Source organism: Saccoglossus kowalevskii, chromosome 2, assembly GCF_978046115.1.
Source record: "Saccoglossus kowalevskii chromosome 2, keSacKowa6.1, whole genome shotgun sequence".
In the NCBI taxonomy this organism is placed as follows: domain Eukaryota; kingdom Metazoa; phylum Hemichordata; class Enteropneusta; family Harrimaniidae; genus Saccoglossus; species Saccoglossus kowalevskii.
This window is the reverse complement of record NC_140642.1, coordinates 35,231,472-35,253,146: the sequence shown is the minus strand read 5'-3', so window position 1 is coordinate 35,253,146 and position 21,675 is coordinate 35,231,472. Positions and strand designations below refer to the sequence as shown.

The 21,675-nt window shown below is 38.8% G+C and overlaps 1 protein-coding gene across 4 annotated transcripts; it reads right to left on the bottom strand.

Moving 5' to 3' along the window:
- Window positions 1-1,484: 1,484 nt before the first annotated feature.
- LOC100378021 (3-oxo-5-alpha-steroid 4-dehydrogenase 1-like) lies at window positions 1,485-20,786 on the bottom strand. Of its 4 annotated transcripts, XM_085495009.1 has the most exons (7): window positions 17,610-17,744; window positions 16,971-17,047; window positions 8,530-8,888; window positions 6,194-6,360; window positions 3,518-3,619; window positions 2,998-3,148; window positions 1,485-2,100 (listed from the first exon to the last, which is right to left on the bottom strand). In XM_085495009.1, the coding sequence occupies exons 3-7, from the start codon at window positions 8,853-8,855 to the stop codon at window positions 2,034-2,036; spliced, it is 813 nt and encodes a 270-aa protein (XP_085351135.1). In that variant the 5' UTR covers window positions 8,856-8,888; window positions 16,971-17,047; window positions 17,610-17,744; the 3' UTR covers window positions 1,485-2,033. The 4 variants fall into 4 exon arrangements, with proteins under 4 accessions (XP_085351135.1, XP_085351143.1, XP_085351137.1 ...); XM_085495017.1 differs by lacking the exons at window positions 16,971-17,047; window positions 17,610-17,744 and adding an exon at window positions 20,629-20,786; XM_085495011.1 differs by lacking the exon at window positions 16,971-17,047.
- Window positions 20,787-21,675: the final 889 nt, after the last annotated feature.

Genomic DNA, 21,675 nt, shown 5'->3' with positions numbered 1-21,675 from the left:
TTTGTGTCAATGTTTTACTTTTTCAACTTCTTCTTGAAAACTACAAGCCTGAATGCTTTGATACTTGGTGTACATGTACCTTGGGTAGACCTCTCTCAGATTTGTTCATTTCATGATGATATCTTCAATTCTCTAATTTTGGTGAATATTTTTGGTAAAAAGTGATATTTTTGACTTCTTGTTAAAAACCGCAAGTCCAATTGCTTTGATATTACTTATATAGGTACTACATGTGGACCTCTCTCAGATTTGTTCATTTTGTAATGATATCTTCAATTCTCTAATTTTGGTGACTATTTTTGTAATTTTCGGTAAAAAGTGATATTTTTGACTTCTTGTTGAAAACCACAAGTCCAATTGCTTTGATATTACTTATATAGGTACGACATGTGAACCTCTCTCAGATTTGTTCATTTTGTAATGATATCTTTAATTCTCTAATTTTGGTGGTGACTATTTTTGTAATTTTCGGTAAAAAGTGATATTTTCGACTTCTTGTTGAAAAACGCAAGTCCGATTGCTTTTATACTACATACATAGGTACTACATGTGGACCTCTTTCAGATTGTTAATTTCGTGGTGATATCTTTAATTATCTAATTTTGATTGTTTTTGTCATTTTTGGTGAAAAGTGATATTTTTGAATTTTTGTTGAAAACAGGAAGTCCCATTGCTTGATACTATACATATTGTTTATTTTCTAAAGATATCTTCTGTTCTTTAATTGAAATGTGGATTGCTAACAGTGGAGCTATCTCAGCCGAAAGGCTGCTTGTTTAGATGTACAACTCTCATCACACCATCTACTACCAATGTCACAATTCCTCAATTAAGTCCACAAAATCACATATCAAAACATAGTTGGTTAAATAAGGGTTACAGCTAGTACTTCACACCAAGAAATGCACGATCTGAAAGGTAGACATCGGTACATCTATAATTATTTAAAATAGAATGACACTTTTTGTGGTCTACAGGTTGGTTATATTTCTGTATAAGCTATTCTCATCAATAAATTGTATAAAATATACAAATCATTGAACATTTGGTCGAAAAATGAATATTGTCAGATGTGTTGCCATGACAACAATTATATATACGTACAGTATGCTACCATGTTCTAAACTTTCAATCAATTTAAAGTCATACTTTAGAAGTTGTAGATAATAGTTTGATCAAAATAATGACTGATGTCACACTTCAATCATAGTCCTTTGCTGGAGAATCAAGACTACATATCCAAATAAAAAGCAACTCCCCAAGTAATCGTACCATGTGCTCAAACAATTTTGCCATCTGTAAACCAACACTAAACCAATACCAATCTAAATAGGGGAGTGTCTTGTAGCCAGCAATACCACACCAACACATACAAATACTGTTTTGTGATTTGATTTTTTTTATTTGTCATTTATCGGATATGCCATGACCAAATTTGTTTGAAGTTGTGTATAAAAACTAGACATAATGCACATGCACTGCAATTTGTATTTTCACTTGATTGATTTTTAATTGACTTGTCATCAACTCTTTTTAGGGCATGCTTGTGAAGGTTGTGTAGAAAAAAATGATGAGTGTATTTAATCACCAGTTAAGTGAAAACTTACATTAATTTTTATGGACTGGATACGGCTTTTGTGGTCAAAGGTCAAAGTGTGACACATAAGCCATACGACGAAAGGCAACAAAAGCCGTATCCAGTCCATAAAGTTTTATCATATACCTTATTGGTGTAATCACAATTTTACCACAGTGTGACCTCAAACATGCGACGTAATTTAGAATGACAGGTTATGTTTTGATGGAAAACAAATGGGATGTGCCAGGCATGATATGGGATATTATTGCCCTGATGCAAAGGCACATTTCCCATAACATTAGTTGGCCAGGCAAAACAAGGTATGTGATAGAATTTATACTGGTATATCATCAATGGATCAAAAATGAATGTTTTTCACATAGTCATGACAACTCTTTCTTAAATTAAATCAACAGTATAAATTCATGTTCTCAAGCATACAAAAAGTTGTTTACTAAAATACAAATGGGATGAAAGCCTTTCTTGACTTTGGATAATCATCAAACTTCTCAATATAAAACCTGTAAATAACAAAAAATAAGCTTCAGTATGACATGACTACTAGATTCCACTGTAATTTAGTACATACCATTTAGATATAACAAACAATATGACATCTTACAATTCTAACAGTATTTGACAATATTTGATGTTGTTCTTTATAACTTACAACAGTCCCGTCACTGATTGATTGACTATCAGTATTATTAGCAAATATTGCTCTTGTGTTGTCTTGTTGCTATGGTAGATCACACTGCGTTTATCAGTATTACTGCCATGCTATGCTTGGAGAGTAACTGTGTTTACCTGTAGTCCTGTCATATGCTAGCTATGCTTGGAGAGTAACTGTGTTTACCTGTAGTCCTGTCATATGCTAGCTATGCTTGGAGAGTAACTGTGTTTACCTGTAGTCCTGCCATATGTTAGCTATGCTTGGAGAGTAACTGTGCTTACCTGTAGTCCTGCCATATGCTAGCTATGCTTGGAGAGTAACTGTGTTTACCTGTAGTCCTGTCATATGCTAGCTATGCTTGGAGAGTAACTGTGCTTACCTGTAGTCCTGCCATATGCTAGCTATGCTAGGAGAGTAACTGTGTTTACCTGTAGTCCTGTCATATGCTAGCTATGCTAGGAGAGTAACTGTGTTTACCTGTAGTCCTGCCATATGCTAGCTATGCTAGGAGAGTAACTGTGTTTACCTGTAGTCCTGTCATATGCTAGCTATGCTAGGAGAGTAACTGTGCTTACATGTAGTCCTGTCATATGCTAGCTATGCATGGAGAGTAACTGTGCTTATCCATGTTACTGCCATATATGCTGTGTATACTTGAAGAATAACTATGCTTTGTGAGTAACTATATTTACCTGTATATTTACCATATGGTAGGTATGCTTGGCATATTATCAACTTTGCTTACCTGTGGTGCTGCCATGCTCTCAATCCAACATTGCATGCTGTGAAAAATGCAAAAGCCACTGCCTGCAATGTACAGCATGCCAATGCCCAACCACACCATTCCAATGTCTCACCAAAGAAATTAGGAGCTGAAACAAACTGGAACATTCCACCTAGAAGAAAATGAACAAATCTATGTGAAATATGTATCAGTAAACAAAGAACTATATAGCCCCAAATCAGACAATCTGCCACAGAACTCAACTTGTACATGTGAAGTTCATACAAACTTTTCGAAAGATGCAATAAAGTTATAATTATCATTATTGCCAAGATTATTTACAGCTTTCCAATGTCAGCTGTTAACATATACAGTGGAGGAAAATGTGCCACAATCATGACATAAAAAATCTAAACATGGACAGGAACTAATCTGTGGGCTCATTTGCTACTATGGAAAAACAGTAAGTGAAATAGATTTGTGACAAACCAGCAATGGGATTATTTACTATAGATTAACCAGGAAGACTACAAGAATATACCTTTGGGAAGTTTATATCCAGTTTCACCAGGTTTCCGCAGATTTCTTAAGATGTGGTCTGAATGGATATTGATTGCCATCCCAACAAAGAAAAGTAGACAACCTGAAAAAAAAGACTCATCGGTGAATAATATTTAAATCATGTATTGTTAATGTACCAGTTTAAACAATATCTGTAAAAGTACATCTGAACAATGAGAAGACTTGTAAAACTGTACATGCCTGTTGATTTGGCCACCAGTCAAAAGTTTAAGCTTTTTGTACCAACTGTAAACAAAACTGGCCCTGGATGTTGACATGAACACATGGATGAGCGAGACAATGACAATACAGTCAATAACATAGCAATGAATTGATAGTGACACTGGTACTTATCTAAACATCTACAGTCAATGACTTAGCAATGAATTGATAGTGGCACTGGTACTGATCTAAACATCTACAGTCAATGACTTAGCAATGAATTGATAGTGACACTGGTACTTATATAAACATCTACAGCCAATGACTTAGCAATGAATTGATAGTGGCACTGGTACTGATCTAAACATCTACAGTCAATGACTTAGCAATGAATTGATAGTGACACTGGTACTGATCTAAACATCTACAGTCAATGACTTAGCAATGAATTGATAGTGACACTGGTACTGATCTAAACATCTACAGTCAATGACTTAGCAATGAATTGATAGTGACACTGGTACTGATCTAAACATCTACAGCCAATGACTTAGCAATGAATTGATAGTGGCACTGGTACTGATCTAAACATCTACAGTCAATGACTTAGCAATGAATTGATAGTGACACTGGTACTGATCTAAACATCTACAGTCAATGACTTAGCAATGAATTGATAGTGACACTGGTACTGATATAAACATCTACAGTCAATTACTTAGCAATGAATTGATAGTGGCACTGGTACTGATCTAAACATCTACAGTCAATGACTTAGCAATGAATTGATAGTGACACAGGTACTGATCTAAACATCTACAGTCAATGACTTAGCAATGAATTGATAGTGGCACTGGTACTGATCTAAACATCTACAGTCAATTACTTAGCAATGAATTGATAGTGACACTGGTACTGGTACTAAACATCTACAGTCAATGACTTGATCGTGACACTGGTACTGATCTAAACATCTACAGTCAATGACTTAGCAATGAATTGATAGTGGCACTGGTACTGATCTAAACATCTACAGTCAATGACTTAGCAATGAATTGATAGTGACACTGGTACTGATATAAACATCTACAGTCAATGACTTAGCAATGAATTGATAGTGGCACTGGTACTGATCTAAACATCTACAGTCAATAACTTAGCAATGAATTGATAGTGACACTGGTACTGGTACTAAACATCTACAGTCAATGACTTAGCAATGAATTGATAGTGACACTGGTACTGATCTAAACATCTACAGTCAATGACTTAGCAATGAATTGATAGTGGTACTGGTACTAAACATCTACAGTCAATGACTTAGCAATGAATTGATAGTGACACTGGTACTGATCTAAACATCTACAGTCAATGACTTAGCAATGAATTGATAGTGGCACTGGTACTGATCTAAACATCTACAGTCACTGACTTAGCAATGAATTGACAGTTGCACTGGTACTGATCTAAACATCTACAGTCAATGACTTAGCAATGAATTGATAGTTGCACTGGTACTGATCTAAACATCTACACAGTCAATGACTTAGCAATGAATTGATTGTGGCACTGGTACTGGTCTAAACATCTACAGTCAATAACATAGCAATGAATTGATAGTACACTGGTACTGATATAAACATCTACAGTCAATGACTTAGCAATGAATTGATAGTGGCACTGGCACTGGTACTGATCTAAACATCTACAGTCAATGACTTAGCAATGAATTGATAGTGACACTGGTACTGATCTAAACATCTACAGTCACTGACTTAGCAATGAATTGACAGTTGCACTGGTACTGATCTAAACATCTACAGTCAATGACTTAGCAATGAATTGATAGTACACTGGTACTGATATAAACATCTACAGTCAATGACTTAGCAATGAATTGATAGTGGCACTGGTACTGATCTAAACATCTACAGTCAATGACTTAGCAATGAATTGATAGTGACACTGGTACTTATCTAAACATCTACAGCCAATGACTTAGCAATGAATTGATAGTGGCACTGGTACTGATCTAAACATCTACAGTCAATGACTTAGCAATGAATTGATAGTGACACTGGTACTGGTACTGATCTAAACATCTACAGTCAATGACTTAGCAATGAATTGATAGTGGCACTGGTACTGATCTAAACATCTACAGTCAATGACTTAGCAATGAATTGATAGTGACACTGGTACTGATCTAAACATCTACAGTCAATGACTTAGCAATGAATTGATAGTTGCACTGGTACTGATCTAAACATCTACAGTCAATGACTTAGCAATGAATTGATAGTTGCACTGGTACTGATCTAAACATCTACAGTCAATGACTTAGCAATTTGAATTTGAAATGCAATGATGTTCCTTACTAAATACAACTGTATTAAATAATCCTGTCATATCAGTTACTTTACAAGATTTACAGGTATTGATACATCAAAGCAGTCACGTAGGTCTACTTTAATAATGGTTTGTAGATACTTACCAATAATGAAAGCTGGATTAGATGTCCAATTCCTACCATAAACAGCATATTGTGTCAAAGTTCTACTTTGCATAAAACCATTATATGAACAGAAAAAAAGTGCCAGTAGGAATGGAAAAGTTGGTGTGGGTTTGCCACCTCGCATGATGAATGGAAAAATTAATGTTCTAGGGGAAAACAAAATAAGGAACAACAGGGTTCCATGATTTGTACTTTTAGGTAAAAGTAGTTAAATAATGTACACAGTACATATGATCATTAGAAATGACGAACATAAAAAAAAAACATATGGACATTGAAGAGACACGTTAGTCAAAGAAAGAAACAATTGAAGTTTGACTGGCATATCTGTGGGTGACATTTTCTAAATTGAACACTCAATGCTATAAACTGAAAATCATATTTGAAGTAACTTTTGTATATGGTTTAAATTTAGCTTTTGCGACCAGTTAATCAGTGCAGATTTTCTGTACAATTCTATAGATTCCTATGGATTTTCTACAGAATTTCTAAAGAATTTTATAGATCTTCAATAGTTTATTAATGGAGTGTGTTGTACAGATTTTCTGTAGAATTACTTATAAAAGAATTTGTGAGAAATTGTATTAAAAATTTGTACTTGTTACAGTCTGACTATTTGCAAATATCAGTAAAAAAAAAAATTATGATGTAACATTCATCAATTCTAAAGTGTCGTATATATAAAATTAGAACAAGGTGTCAAAACTTCATTAAACTCTATATAAATCCCATAGAAATTCTACAGAACATTTTCATAAGGGTGGGTTTGGACTGGCTATGGTCTAACTCAAAAACTATTTGCTCATATTAAAGGTCCACCCAGTATCAAAGCAATTGAGATGGTTGTTTTCAAGAGAAATTTGAAAATAGCATTTTTTACCAAAATGACAAAAATATTCCCTGAAAATAGAGAATGGAAGATATTGTCACGAAATGAACAAATCTGACTGAGGTCTACCCAAGGTACCTACATACCAAGTATCAAAACAATTGAGCTGGTGTTTTCAAGAAGAAGTGAAAATGCAATCGTTGATGAACAACGGGCAATCACCTATATGAACAACTCTGCTCTGTCATTTAAGATAACAACAGCGCTAAAAAAATAGTTGCTAAGTGAAATGTAAATTGCGTAACCAGTGCTTGAGATGAAAAATGGAATTCTGGATAATTAAAAACAATATTTTGATAGGCTAAATGATCTCAATTTTATTGGTAGACAGAAACTGATATCAAATTCACACATTAAGACACTCATCTCATTATTAACTTTAATTTATCTAATTTATTATAAATCTATTAAATGCATTACATAGTCAATGTGCATTCACTAAAACAAAATGTCCACCAGTCGGCCATCTTAAGTCCAATCTGACAAACAAAGTGATGTGCATTGAAGACCCATAAAGTTTATTAAACATGTATGACTGAGATGCAAATCTGGAATTTCAGAAATGCTTGATTTTGATGAAATTTAACATTAAAACAAATGCAATTCAGCCATCTTGAATCAGATAACCAAATAAATAAATATGCACATGTGTGACGTTAGGTATGATGTATATGTGAAGCTTGAATGAAACATCCATACATAAACAAAATCTGATTTCCGAATGATTGATTTTGATAAATTTTTAACATTAAAATTGCGTCAATTCAGCTCTCTTGAATTGGATCATGAAATGGATTATATAAAGGCTTTGTGAAGTTTGAGATGCAGGTGGTGATGCATGCACACAAGCCCTTGTTTTCGGACTGTGTCTGAATAGGGACTAATAAATAAATATAAATTAATATGAGGTTATTACGAGGATACCTCAAAGTATGTACGAAGACAGTACAGCGTGTGTATCGACCGACATGCAGCGGAGGTTGCTGCGAGGGCGTACTGTCTGAGTGCATACTTTGAGGTATCCTCGTAATAACCTTATTATTATACATCTACATACATCACAGGAATGCCGAAATCCAGAAAGTTTAGAACAGAGTCAGCGACCTTCTTTGTGTGGAGTCTGGTCAAACCCTGGGGGCTGCCATGTTTGTTTTTATTATTGAAGGACGCTTACGCACGTAATCATTCCATATTTGGAATTTGCATTTCCTAATATGGTAGGATAAAAATACCCTGTAAATACTGATAAATTACGGCACGCTGTAACTTATGGCGTTACGGTGACAGATGTATAATAATGTTAATTAACACAATGCCTATTGGAGCTTTTTTAGACAATAGAAATTAACAATTCATGACTAACCATAGGGGCTTTCAGCATACAAGGTTTTAAAATATAAAATAACATTACATTAAGTGTACTTACCTGTGAAAATAATGAATAATAAATAATCCTAATAACATATTGTTAACATTACTGGATACAGAATCGTATAGAGTCATTACAACTGGTGTGAACAAACATGGTAACTCTTGTATAAACCAAGCCATCTTTGGGTTCAGACCAGGACCCCATACACTGCTACTATAACGTCCATATGGACTTGGGATGAATATTAATGCCACTGCAGACATGGCTCCACAGAGAATCATTATTATTGCCATGTAGTATAAAAGATCTTGCTCAGCATGTGAATTATTTGGAAAGTGAACAAGTGTTTCTTTAGCGGCATTGAATATTGTCTTCAACATAGTGACTACAGCTGTCGGACTTCTTGTACCATACTGTAATAAATAAGTGAATTTTACCTATAGGTATAACCATTAACGATAAATTTATGTATCTGAAGGATTTACAATTCAAGCTAATGCGAAGGTTTCTGTCTACCTTTCATCTAATTCCACCTAAGAGTACACCATTCTTTACTCACTTGTTTCACATTGAAGACACCGAATGGAAGAAAATATTTCTTTTACCATTTGCTGTCACCATGGAAACAAAACTTCAAGAATTTCAATGGAAGATAACACATAATATCCTATACAAAAACTCCATACTACATCACAATGAGACCTACTCTTACAGCCTCTGGTATTTGTACATTTTGTCACTCCTACACATGTTTGTCAATTGTGAATATGTTAAAAGCCTTTGGACTACATTGTGTGATCAATATGGAACAGATTTAAGAATCCCAGGTGCTCTCACATGTAAACAAATATTATGATACTCTGTTTTCTAAGCTATTGAATCATCTAATTATCATTACCAAAATGGACAATTTACAAGTAAGTTAAAAAACTGTTTACCCTCCTTTAACATGGTTAAAATGAACATACATAAAACAACAAATTGAACACTATATTTTAATTAAGTAAAATAAAACAAACCTCTATTTTGAAAAATGGGGAAATTTTAAAATTAGGTAATGTTTTTTTTTTCTACATGGTATTATTGTCACTCTTGTTAACTGTTTTTGAAGGAAGTCTGGCAAAACATGGCACCACCACATCCAGCTACTTTATTTTATTATTTTACATGTATATTTATATACTCAAAAAAATCGCACATATAACGAGTCTTTAAGAACCATAGTCAGGAAGAAATTTGGTTTGTCAAAAACGCATATTTTGAGAACAGAATTTCTTTGTGATATGTAATTTTAACTCTTTGTTATGATTTGAAATGTAACAACTTCTGACAATATATATAGAATAAACTGCGATATATTTATAAAAAAAAAAAACTGTAGATCAATAACATTAATAAAGACTTTTCATATATGCATACTTTGTACTATTTTTCAATGAAACATGTCTTTTGTTTGTTTTAAGTGATGTTGGATTATGTATTACTGTAGAATGCTTTATTTTCGCTATTTTCACTGAAGGAGTGGTTCAGTGAAAATAAAATCCAGCGAATATATCTGTTTTCCTATATTTTACATTCAACTCGTCAAAAATCAGTGAAATAAAATTCCATGAAAAACAAAATGTCTTTTTAGCGAAATTTAAATCCAGCTAAAATAAAGTATTTTACAGTATATGATACCGGTATATGTGTATATGTAAATATATGTGTGGTTGGGGGGGGGGGGGGGGGGCTGCATTTATGAAAATTATGTCTCCTATACTGATGAAAATCCTACATGTTTCTATTTATAGTTCCTGCAAAGCATATGCAAGTAGTTTACAAGGGTACATGAACCATGTACAAGTCTGATCTACTAAATTATATTCCTAAATTGTTTGTTTTTTTCAAATAGTTTAATATAAAAATAAATCATCCTGTCATTAGTAGTTCCCTAAATATAAAGTGATGAAACACAAATAATGGATTAAACTCCTATTCTATCAATATTTTTTAGATGATTCATAGTATTTTGTATCCATTTTCAAAAGCTTTCACAATATATATACCACATTTTGTGACTAAGTATACCTATAAAAAATGTGCAGGCATACATAAAAATAATATTATTCTTTATTTATCAGAATTTAAAAATTCTGATAAATAAATGCAGTAAACTAATCCTCACATAGTGTGTTATATTAGTATGTTAAATGGTTCATTGGTCTTAGGTTTCTGTCCCAAAAATATGTTCATTTTGGTGAAAACAACAATTAGAAGTAATATTTATCTCTAGATTTGAGAAGTTACTTGTAGCTTATATGTGTTTGATTTTAATTTGAGAGGTGTTTAAACAAAATAAAATAGGGGGCACAGCTGGATCTAGGTCATATTGTTTCGAAGTTTCGAAATAGGGCAGGAGTCCAAATTATGAACACAGACTAGTACTCTACACATTTGAAATCTGGGGAGTTGGGGCTTTGTTTTGATTTCAATATTGTGACGTAAATTGTAACTGGAAAGTACTTGGAAAAGGGAACAGAGCCCTGGATGTGTGTGTGGAAAGCACACATGTTTGGATACTTTGCCACCACTCATTGCACATGTTTATTTTTAGACTGCTGATACAGTAGCTGGATTGGGGTGTCAGCAAAATTTGATATACATACGTCCTGTTTCCCCTTTGGGATAATGGTATGTCCCAGATAGTGGTGTGGTGATTGTGAAATACTTTGGAATGTGCTGAGCCCAGTGTTGTTGGCAATGAAAATAGATATGACATCATTGACCCGAGTCTCCTACTTTAAATTGGTAGAGCTTGGATTAAAAGTGGTTTATTCCACTACCAAAATTGGCATCCTCTGTACACTGATTTGTCGACTATTTCGAGATAACCAATCATTTCGTTATATACATTTTATTATTTGCATGGCCATAAATTAACTAGGGTATTTAAAGTTGAGACATAAGGGAAAATCTCTAGTCAGGAAGGTAACCTGACTTGGTCCCACAACATCCTGAGACGCTGATTCCTGACTCCAGTGAGCTGTACCCTATACTGTGGTACACATGCAGACGTGCTGTGCAGTAACCCCTGCTGATCAACAGGAACCACTGAAGCTCACTGCCTGAACTACTCCCGTTGTACCGGTGCTACCAGTAGCAGCAGATAGCAGTGAAGTTGCCGATACTCCCTGGACACAGAGCACGAGTTTAAATTGTAGTGCAGCTGCTGAGACAGTGTGCCAGATACGAAGGAACGCAACCAGGTACATTGCTGTTAACCGGAGAGTGGAGTGTTCCTTGCAGCCTCGATCAAGTCTTTTTAATTCTATTTATGTACTGTATACCCCCACCCCCTGCTGTTATTTGTTCATTAAAGTACAGGAAACCGTATATATTGTGTTGTGTTAATTTGTTATAATCGTTACTGGTATATTTCTTTCTCTGCACAGTCTCAGTTGTGGTGATATACATTCACCAAACGATCCCCACCCCGTGACAGCGGACGAGCTGAGAGGGAGGAGAGTTATTAGATAAGCACGCTACCAAAGACAAAGACTATTAGACCGGTATTAAAAACAAGCTCCCCGATCCTGAATACGGTGTAGCCCCATAAAGGCCCCCCCCGCATTTAACGTCACATTGGTGGCAGCGGTGGGATACAACTGGTGCAGAGGAGGTGAACCAGAGAAAGCAGATCATGGCGACTCCAGATACCGATCCAGATATGGCAGAGCAGATTCCAGTAGAGAGTATCCAGATTGAACCAGTAGCTGATACAGAGCCGGGAGATGATCAGCAAATTTTTGTTGATACATTAGGAGAAATAGAGTTTGCACAAGCAGCAGCTGGTGATATTGCAGAGTTTAAAGAGCCAGAGGAGACTGAAAAGGAGGGGGTTGTGCAGCCAGAGGGTAAAGCGGATGAGCTGCCGCCACAGGTGACACCAACCTCTGGCTATGGGACCCAAGAAATTAGTAAAGCTGAACTGTTGACTGGCAGTAGAGTTACAGTGGAAAAGCGGAGTAAGCCAGCAGTAGCCGAGAAAACAGATATACCATGGAGGCTGGATACAGCCACACCACGGTACCGATCAGCACTGAGAGGGAGACCAGCTGACAGAGCAGATGACCTCTGGCTTGGGTACCCCCGGGCACAATCAACTGGCAGACGGCTGACAAACCCCCCCTCAGATTTATTTGGGGGAATAAAAGAGGATCCAGAGCCAGTTGTTAGACCAAAGCTGCGCAAAGAAAAAGCACTGAAAGGAGAGGAGGCTTTCCGGCAGAGGGGCATGTATCCTGTGACGAAGCCTAATATAATTCCAGAAAAATTTAATGGGAAAACACCATGGAGAGATTACAAGGCCTATTTTGAGCAATGTGCACTTGTAAATAATTGGGATATGGCACATAAGTCCAGGTATTTGGCAGTGAGTCTGTCCGGTCTGGCGCAAAAAGTGCTGACCCAGGAAGCAGATGGTGGAGAAATACCGTACCAGGAGTTAGTCACCAGACTGGACAGGAGATTTGGTCCCGGTGGGCAAGCAGATACATATGCGGCAGAATTGCGGATTAGACAGCGCAAGAAAGATGAAAGTTTGCAAGAATTGGGTGAAGCTATACGGGAGTTAACAGAGATGGCCTACCCCGGTATGGATCCTGCTTCCCAAGAAAGGCTAGGCAGGCAGTATTTTAAGAATGCCATCCCTGAAAAGGAAATAAGAGACGGTATATTCAGAGCAAATCCAAAAACATTTGACCAGGCGATACAGGCTGCATTGGAGACTGAATCACACGTGATGTCAGAGAAAAGGAGATTGGCTGAGCGGTGCCCCAAATTTGGCAGGGTGCTGAATGCTGAAGGTGACTCGGAGATGGTAGAACTAAATGAAGGAATAAAAGAAATGGGGGTGGGAAAATTCCAACCAACCCAGATAGGAGAGCAGTCATTCGGTGGAGGGAAAGATAAAAGACCAAGAAGGTGGGGCCAGATGGGAATTGAGTGTTACAGATGCGGAGGACGAGGGCATATTAAGAGAAACTGCGCAACTCCACCAAACGGGTATGCGGGAAACGAATCACGACCAACCCCAGGGGCCAGGGCTGGGTCGGGAATGCAGACAGGCCCAGGCAACCCCAACAAGCAGTAAAAATGGTGCAGGGACGGAGGGGACAGGGTACGCAGGCAGGGGAGACAAAACTAGAGGAATCAGACACAGTGACCCCCCCAGCAACTGAAAGTAGACCCCTGCCTACCGTACATGACTATACAAGGGCAACAAGTGGTATATTTGTGGCAGGCAGAATAGGAGGATTACAGGGATATTTTTTAATAGATACAGGGGCATCAGGAACCCTGTTGTCAAGAAAACATTATGAGCGTATACCTGAGATGCAGAGACCTGCATTGGAAGCCATGACGACTCGGATCCGGCAAGCAGACGGTACCTTGATGAAACAGCATGGTGGAGCTAATATGGAGGTACGCATAAGTAAATACAAAACCACAGCCGATGTGATTGTAGTGGATATGGAGACTGATGCAATATTGGGGATGGAATTGCTGATTACCTTAGGCTGTGTAGTGGACATAAAGAATCTACAGCTGAAATTTCTTGATGAAATAGTCCCATGTTATGACTGGAAGGCCCGTACTCTTTGTGCCAGAGTGGTGCTGAGAAAAGCAGTTGATATTCCTCCTGGCAGTGAAATGTTAGTACGATGTGATGCTAACAGAAAGATCCCAGGCTCTCGGCAGGGAATGGTGATACCAACAGATAGAAACCCGATTGCGGAAAGAGGAATAATGGTGGCAAGAGCGTTAGTATCAGATTGTAATGGGGTAATACCAGTACGGTTGTTGAATGTAACCCCACACCCGATACATGTAAAACAAGGCACTGCGGTGGGGATGTTGGAGCCGCTATCAGAGGGGGAAGGTGTGGTTACAGCAGAGAGGGATAAAGAAAATGAGGTACCACTGAAAGAAAAGCAACTGCCAGAATATTTGCATGATATATGGAGGCGGAGTACAACAGAGCTGGATGACGGTGAAGCAGAAAAGGTAGCGGCATTGCTGATGAAGTATGCAGATGTATTTTCCAGGGGTGATGATGATATGGGGTGTACCAATCTGGTTAAACACTCCATTAATACAGGTGAGGCAGCTCCTATTAGGCAACCCTCAAGAAGACTACCAATTTGGCAGAGAGAGGAAGCGGGGAAGCAGGTGGAAAAGATGCTGAAAGCCGGTATTATTGAACCAAGTTGTAGTCCCTGGGCTTCACCAATTGTGTTAGTAAAGAAAAAAGATGGTGGGACAAGGTTTTGTGTTGACTACAGGAAGCTGAATGATGTAACAATTAAAGATGCGTATCCAATTCCCAGAATAGATGACTCTCTGGACAGTCTGTCAGGCGCTTGCTGGTTTTCTACCTTAGATTTAGCTAGCGGTTATTGGCAAGTCCAGTTAGATGAAGAGGCACAACAGAAAGCTGCTTTTGTGACCCGTAGTGGTCTGTATAGTTGGAAAGTGATGCCCTTCGGCCTTTGCAATGCGCCCTCTACGTTTGAGCGGCTTATGGAGCGAATAATGGCTGGATTGCAGTGGGAAATACTCCTGTTATATTTAGACGATATTATTGTATATGGCAGAGATATTGATGAGGAGTTGGAGCGTCTAGAAATAGTGTTAGGCAGATTGCGGGCAGCCGGACTAAAACTCAAGCCAAAGAAATGTGACCTATTCAGAACCAGTGTAATGTATTTGGGTCATATAGTGTCGAAAGATGGGGTAGCCACGGATCCAGACAAAGTTAGGGCCATAAAAGAGTGGCCAACGCCAACAAGTGTGAAGGATGTAAGAAGTTTCTTGGGGACAGCGTCCTATTATCGCCGATATGTAAAAGGATTTGCCAGGATAGCAGTACCTTTGCATAGATTAACGGAGAAGGATAGAGTGTTTAACTGGGATACCGAATGTGAGATTGCTTTCCAGGTGTTAAAGGAGTGTCTGATGTCTGCCCCAGTACTAGCGTATCCACAGGAAACAGGAGAATATGTGCTGGATACAGACGCAAGTGAAACAGGTATTGGTGCTGTCTTATCACAGGTCCAGGATGAAAAGGAAAGGGTGATAGCGTATGGCAGCAGGTCGCTTAGTAAAGCGGAAAAGAATTATTGTGTCACAAGGAAAGAATTGCTGGCATTGGTGAATTTCGTGAGATACTACAGGCAGTACTTGTATGGCAGGAAGTTCATCATAAGGACTGATCATGCAGCTCTAAGGTGGTTGTTGAATTTTAAGTGTCCAGAAGGGCAACTCGCCAGGTGGATCGAAGTCCTTGGGGAATATGAGTATAAGGTAGTACACAGGCCAGGGAAAATCCACGGGAATGCTGACGGGTTATCAAGGAGACCATGCAGGCAATGTGGTTGGCAGGGGGAACATAGCGCTGTGATTTCCAGGGCCGGAGAGTATAGCAATGAATTGCAGGATACTCCCACTTGCATGAGGGACACAGAAAAGGTGAATATGGGAACAGGAGTAAAGGAAAAAGGAATAGTGGACACCAGGATGGTGGACACAGAAATGGAGACCCAGATACGGTCTGTCAGAATTCAACCAGAGGTGAGCGGTGATCAGATAAGGGAAGCCCAGGAGGCTGATGCGGATATAGGGCCAGTAAAAAGGGCGAAAGAGGGCGGAGTCAGACCAGGTTGGGAAGAGATTTCACGGTTGGCGCCCGCCGTGAAGGCATACTGGGGAAGCTGGAAGCAATTGAGAATAAAAGAGGGCATTTTATATAAGTATAGAGAATCAGAAGATGGGAAATCGGGTTGTTACCGATTAGTCCTACCGAAGAAATACAGGAAAATGGTTCTGCAGGCTTTACATAATGATGTGACAGCAGGACACCTGGGTATTACAAAGACTGCGGAGAGAATAAAGCAGAGATATTATTGGTATGATTTGGGGACTGATGTGCAGTTATGGTGTCAACAGTGCACCGTTTGTGCAAAACGTAGTGTTTTACCCCGAAGGCATAGGGCACCACTGCAGCAGTATGGGGTAGGAGCCCCAATGGAAAGAATTGCCCTAGACATAATGGGACCATTGCCAGAGACCCCCAGGGGGAATAAAGTTATCCTGGTGGTTGGTGATTATTTTACTAAATGGATAGAGGCATATGGGCTCCCAAATCAAGAAGCAGAGACAGTGGCGCATACATTGGTAACACAGTTTATTTCACGGTTTGGTGTTCCTAGAGAAATACACTCTGACCAAGGGCGGAACTTTGAATCCAGGTTATTTGCAGAAATGTGTCAACTATTGGGTATGAAAAAGACACGCACAACAGCCGGGAATCCGAAATCTGATGGTTATATTGAGCGGTATAATAAGACATTGATAGATATAATTGCCAAGTATATTAAGGTGGATCAGTCCGATTGGGATTTGTATATTCCCATGGCAACAATGTCCTATAGGAATGCGATACAGGAATCTACCTCATTTACACCAAATTTGCTGATGCTGGGAAGAGAGATTACACTCCCTATCGACTTGACGATGGAAACGGATGTACCTGAGGGAGAAGAGACAATAACAGATTATGTGGAAAAGCTGAGGAATAATTTGCAGTGGATACATGAGAAAGCTAGAGTTAGGTTGCAAGGTAGTGCAAAACGCCAGAAACGACAGTATGACCAAAGACTTGCTGGGAAGCAGTTGCAAAGAGGCGATTTTGTGTGGTTATTTGACGCCACGAAAAGAAAAGGGCGCTCCCCAAAGTTACAGCAGAGATGGCAAGGGCCCTTCATAATAGTGGAAAAACTGTCAGATGTTGTTTATAAAATACAGAAAGGAAAAGGTGGTAAAACGAAGATAGTGCATTTCGATCATATGAAACCATATCAGGGGGAGGAAATAGCAAGCTGGCTGACGGACAGTGAACCCGGGAAGGTGGCAGAAGCTGAAATTAATTTATCCGAGTACCCTGAATTGGTGACACCGGAAGCGGTATTTACTGACTCGAGCAAGGCAGGCCTAAATATAACTCAGTTAAATGCTGAACCGGAAATACGACGCGAGGCCCAGGGAGGTGGTAACGGGAAAAATGACATGATAAAAGATGAAGAAAAACTCACCCCAAAAGACACGACGAAAGATGCAGGTAGTTCAAAGCAGCCAGGAGAAGCAGAGACGCGAAGGAATCCCCCCAGAACGAGAAAAATACCTCGTCGGTTTCTGTATTAGTAAATAGGAAAACCAAGATGGCACCCGATGACGTAGCACATCGAGGGCGCCCTCGGAGGTGAGTTAAAAATAGCCCAATTGCTACGTCATTCATGCATACTTAATTTATAGAATCCGCTGACGGAGGAAAAAGTTTTTAACTTTCAAAGTTGCACGCTTGATACATCCTGGTGACCACTGCTGAAAATTGGAGACCCGCTTGCATTGCTAACGTGGAGAAAGACGTGAAAGGAAAGAACAAAAGAAAGAAAGAATGTCCGGCGGCAGGAAAAGAGATTGGGATGGCGAAAGGAAGCGTTGGGAGAAAGAAATGAACTTGAGGAGGTGGGACAGTCAACAGCCTGATCCGGACACCGTAACCTGTGAGAGATGTGATGCAGTTTTTAAGTCTAGGAGGCGAATGAGAGACCACATGGAGCGGCATCATGGGAATGCAACCGGCGGGGAGGCGAGCCGTAAAGCTAGGAAAGAGAAGACGGATGGTGAAAGGGATGCAGAAAAGCCGTCTACATCGTCACTCGGGGTAGCAGTTGTTGGTGTGGGAAAGCTGCACAGTTATACTATACCCCGAATCCGAAAGTCCCAGGAATGGATGCAGGGTGGGCCCCAATGTCGGAGGGTAAGGAGAGAAGAAGAGAAAGGAAAGTCTGGAAGGACGCCGCCAGAAAGACGTCCGACAGTCAGATCAGGGGGAAAGGATATAGAGGCAATGAAACAAGCGTACGTGAATGCCTGTGAGCGAGGGGAGGTGGAACAGGAATCTGACGGGGTGTTGGTATCGTCGGACTCGGAGTCGAACCCAGAGGCGACGCAGGGTGAGGAGTATGCAGCGGGAGTTAAATATCGAGACGTGAGCACACAGACCCCGGAATTACAGAGATGCTGTGCTGGAGGTTGTGGGGGTGGAAAATTGAGAGTAAAGATTAGAAACCGGTCCGAGTGCGTTTTTGTTGATTTGGAAGAAAGCACGGACTCAAACTGAACTGTGATAAACTGTGAAGTGCACTGCCCTGTAAAAGTATTTTTAACTATATTTATAATCTGTTTTTAACTATATTAACAATCTATTTTAACTATATTTATATGACATATATATTTCTATTTTGATATGACTAAAAGTTTACAAGTAGATAAATCGCACTTGTGCGTGAGTAGAAAACAAAGTTATTATTTATTGTTCTATACTTGTTGTTATTCGATATTTGTTTATTTTATTCTTTTGTTATACCCATGAAGTACAGTCTTTAGTTTGTTTTGTAACCAGAAACCAAAGAGATCTCAAACCGAACTCGTACTGCTGGGCTGCAGACCAGCATTGGGAGTTTGGGGAGAGTGGACAAATTTATCAATAAAGTGGAAGCCGAAGTTAACTGGACTGTGACTTTTTGTCCTTGATTTTATGTACTACTTCAATGCCACACCAATGTATAACCCCTTTGAATTTCCCACAACAGTTTACGTCTGTTTAAAATGCTATGAAATCAACCCCGGTGTGTTGAACTCAGGGGGGGATAATGTGACGTAAATTGTAACTGGAAAGTACTTGGAAAAGGGAACAGAGCCCTGGATGTGTGTGTGGAAAGCACACATGTTTGGATACTTTGCCACCACTCATTGCACATGTTTATTTTTAGACTGCTGATACAGTAGCTGGATTGGGGTGTCAGCAAAATTTGATATACATACGTCCTGTTTCCCCTTTGGGATAATGGTATGTCCCAGATAGTGGTGTGGTGATTGTGAAATACTTTGGAATGTGCTGAGCCCAGTGTTGTTGGCAATGAAAATAGATATGACATCATTGACCCGAGTCTCCTACTTTAAATTGGTAGAGCTTGGATTAAAAGTGGTTTATTCCACTACCAAAATTGGCATCCTCTGTACACTGATTTGTCGACTATTTCGAGATAACCAATCATTTCGTTATATACATTTTATTATTTGCATGGCCATAAATTAACTAGGGTATTTAAAGTTGAGACATAAGGGAAAATCTCTAGTCAGGAAGGTAACCTGACTTGGTCCCACAACATCCTGAGACGCTGATTCCTGACTCCAGTGAGCTGTACCCTATACTGTGGTACACATGCAGACGTGCTGTGCAGTAACCCCTGCTGATCAACAGGAACCACTGAAGCTCACTGCCTGAACTACTCCCGTTGTACCGGTGCTACCAGTAGCAGCAGATAGCAGTGAAGTTGCCGATACTCCCTGGACACAGAGCACGAGTTTAAATTGTAGTGCAGCTGCTGAGACAGTGTGCCAGATACGAAGGAACGCAACCAGGTACATTGCTGTTAACCGGAGAGTGGAGTGTTCCTTGCAGCCTCGATCAAGTCTTTTTAATTCTATTTATGTACTGTATACCCCCACCCCCTGCTGTTATTTGTTCATTAAAGTACAGGAAACCGTATATATTGTGTTGTGTTAATTTGTTATAATCGTTACTGGTATATTTCTTTCTCTGCACAGTCTCAGTTGTGGTGATATACATTCACCAAACGATCCCCACCCCGTGACAGCGGACGAGCTGAGAGGGAGGAGAGTTATTAGATAAGCACGCTACCAAAGACAAAGACTATTAGACCGGTATTAAAAACAAGCTCCCCGATCCTGAATACGGTGTAGCCCCATAAAGGCCCCCCCCGCATTTAACGTCACAATATTTTATTTACAAATGTCTATTGATCGATAATTTTTATATTGAATTTGTTTCTAATTGGTTATATTGTACAGTCTCCGTTGAAATGTTTTTATATATGCTATAGAGATAGTATCTCTAAAGCCACGACCTCCTCCCTAGTTAGGAGAAACCCTTGTATACAGTCTACTATAATGTGATACATACAATGATACAGGTCAACACGCCGCGCCCGGAATACCATAAACGCCTAAACGTTGAATACGTACCGATATTTCTGATATAAGTTACACAAATGACGCATTCCTCGGTAAGTTACGGCTATCACGTCTACATTGCGATCATGGTGTCATACGACAAGGCATCCGATAACAATTCATCCGATCATCTTCACCGTCCCAGTCCCGGAAAATAAAGAGCGCCACAGACGGCCTAGATGGGAGAAAATTCTCGTTGCGTGACCGCATACACGAGATTTTAGCCATGGTGATTAAGTTCGCTATTTTCACTTGTTTGGGGTTTTCACTAAATTTAAAAAAATCAGACGAGCAGGATAGAGTTATTATTATTAACATTTAATAAATCCCTCAAATTATAACATAGCCGAATTTGAGTCTGTGCGAAAAGAAAGACAGCGTTAGATGTACATAAAATAGAAAGTGATGGTTATCATGGACGTTATGACCACTTATATGTATTGGGCTTACAATTAAAATTGGATAGCAAAGAGGTTGAAACAAATTATTTCAAATATAGCAAATGGGCCAGCCTGTTTTAAAGAACGAACCACGGTTGGCGAATGGACTATGAAATATTAGTATACAACTTAGGTACATGGATTCTCTGTCTAGTATTTTGGTATACTAGCTGTGGACTTTTGATAGTTTTGAATCAGATTTTATGTTTGAATCAATTAAAGCTTACACTTTTAGTGCATAATTTTGGGATAGGATACAATGCTTTTATTAACACCTTTCAAGCAGTTTTATGAATAAGAACTGGATATGATGTTGAGCGAGGTAGCGCCGTTCGTTTGATTAGCCATCATGGTAAATAACTAAAGTAAGCAAATAACACCGAATAAATAACTATTAGGAATACTATTTGACAGTGTCCAGATGATCCGGCCTGTTTCAGAATGATGAGAAGTTAGTGAAAGCCCTATTTCTCTTTCTGGGTTATATATTTCATCTGGGTTTTGGATTTGAAAATGGAACAATCGAACCATTGTTTGGAATGAAATGGCCAAAAACTGCATATGAGATTAATTACACGTTTTTCGGGACTGATTGTGATTTAATTTGAAATTGGGACGC

Coding starts and splice junctions, on each gene's coding strand:
- LOC100378021 (XM_085495007.1), bottom strand. CDS start 13,867: ATGCAGGTCTCTGCATCTCAG. Junction 6,361..8,529: donor ATTATTCATTATTTTCACAG/GTAAGTACACTT, acceptor GTTTTCCCCTAG/AACATTAATTTTTCCATTCA. Junction 3,149..3,517: donor TGGATATAAACTTCCCAAAG/GTATATTCTTGT, acceptor ATTTTCTTCTAG/GTGGAATGTTCCAGTTTGTT.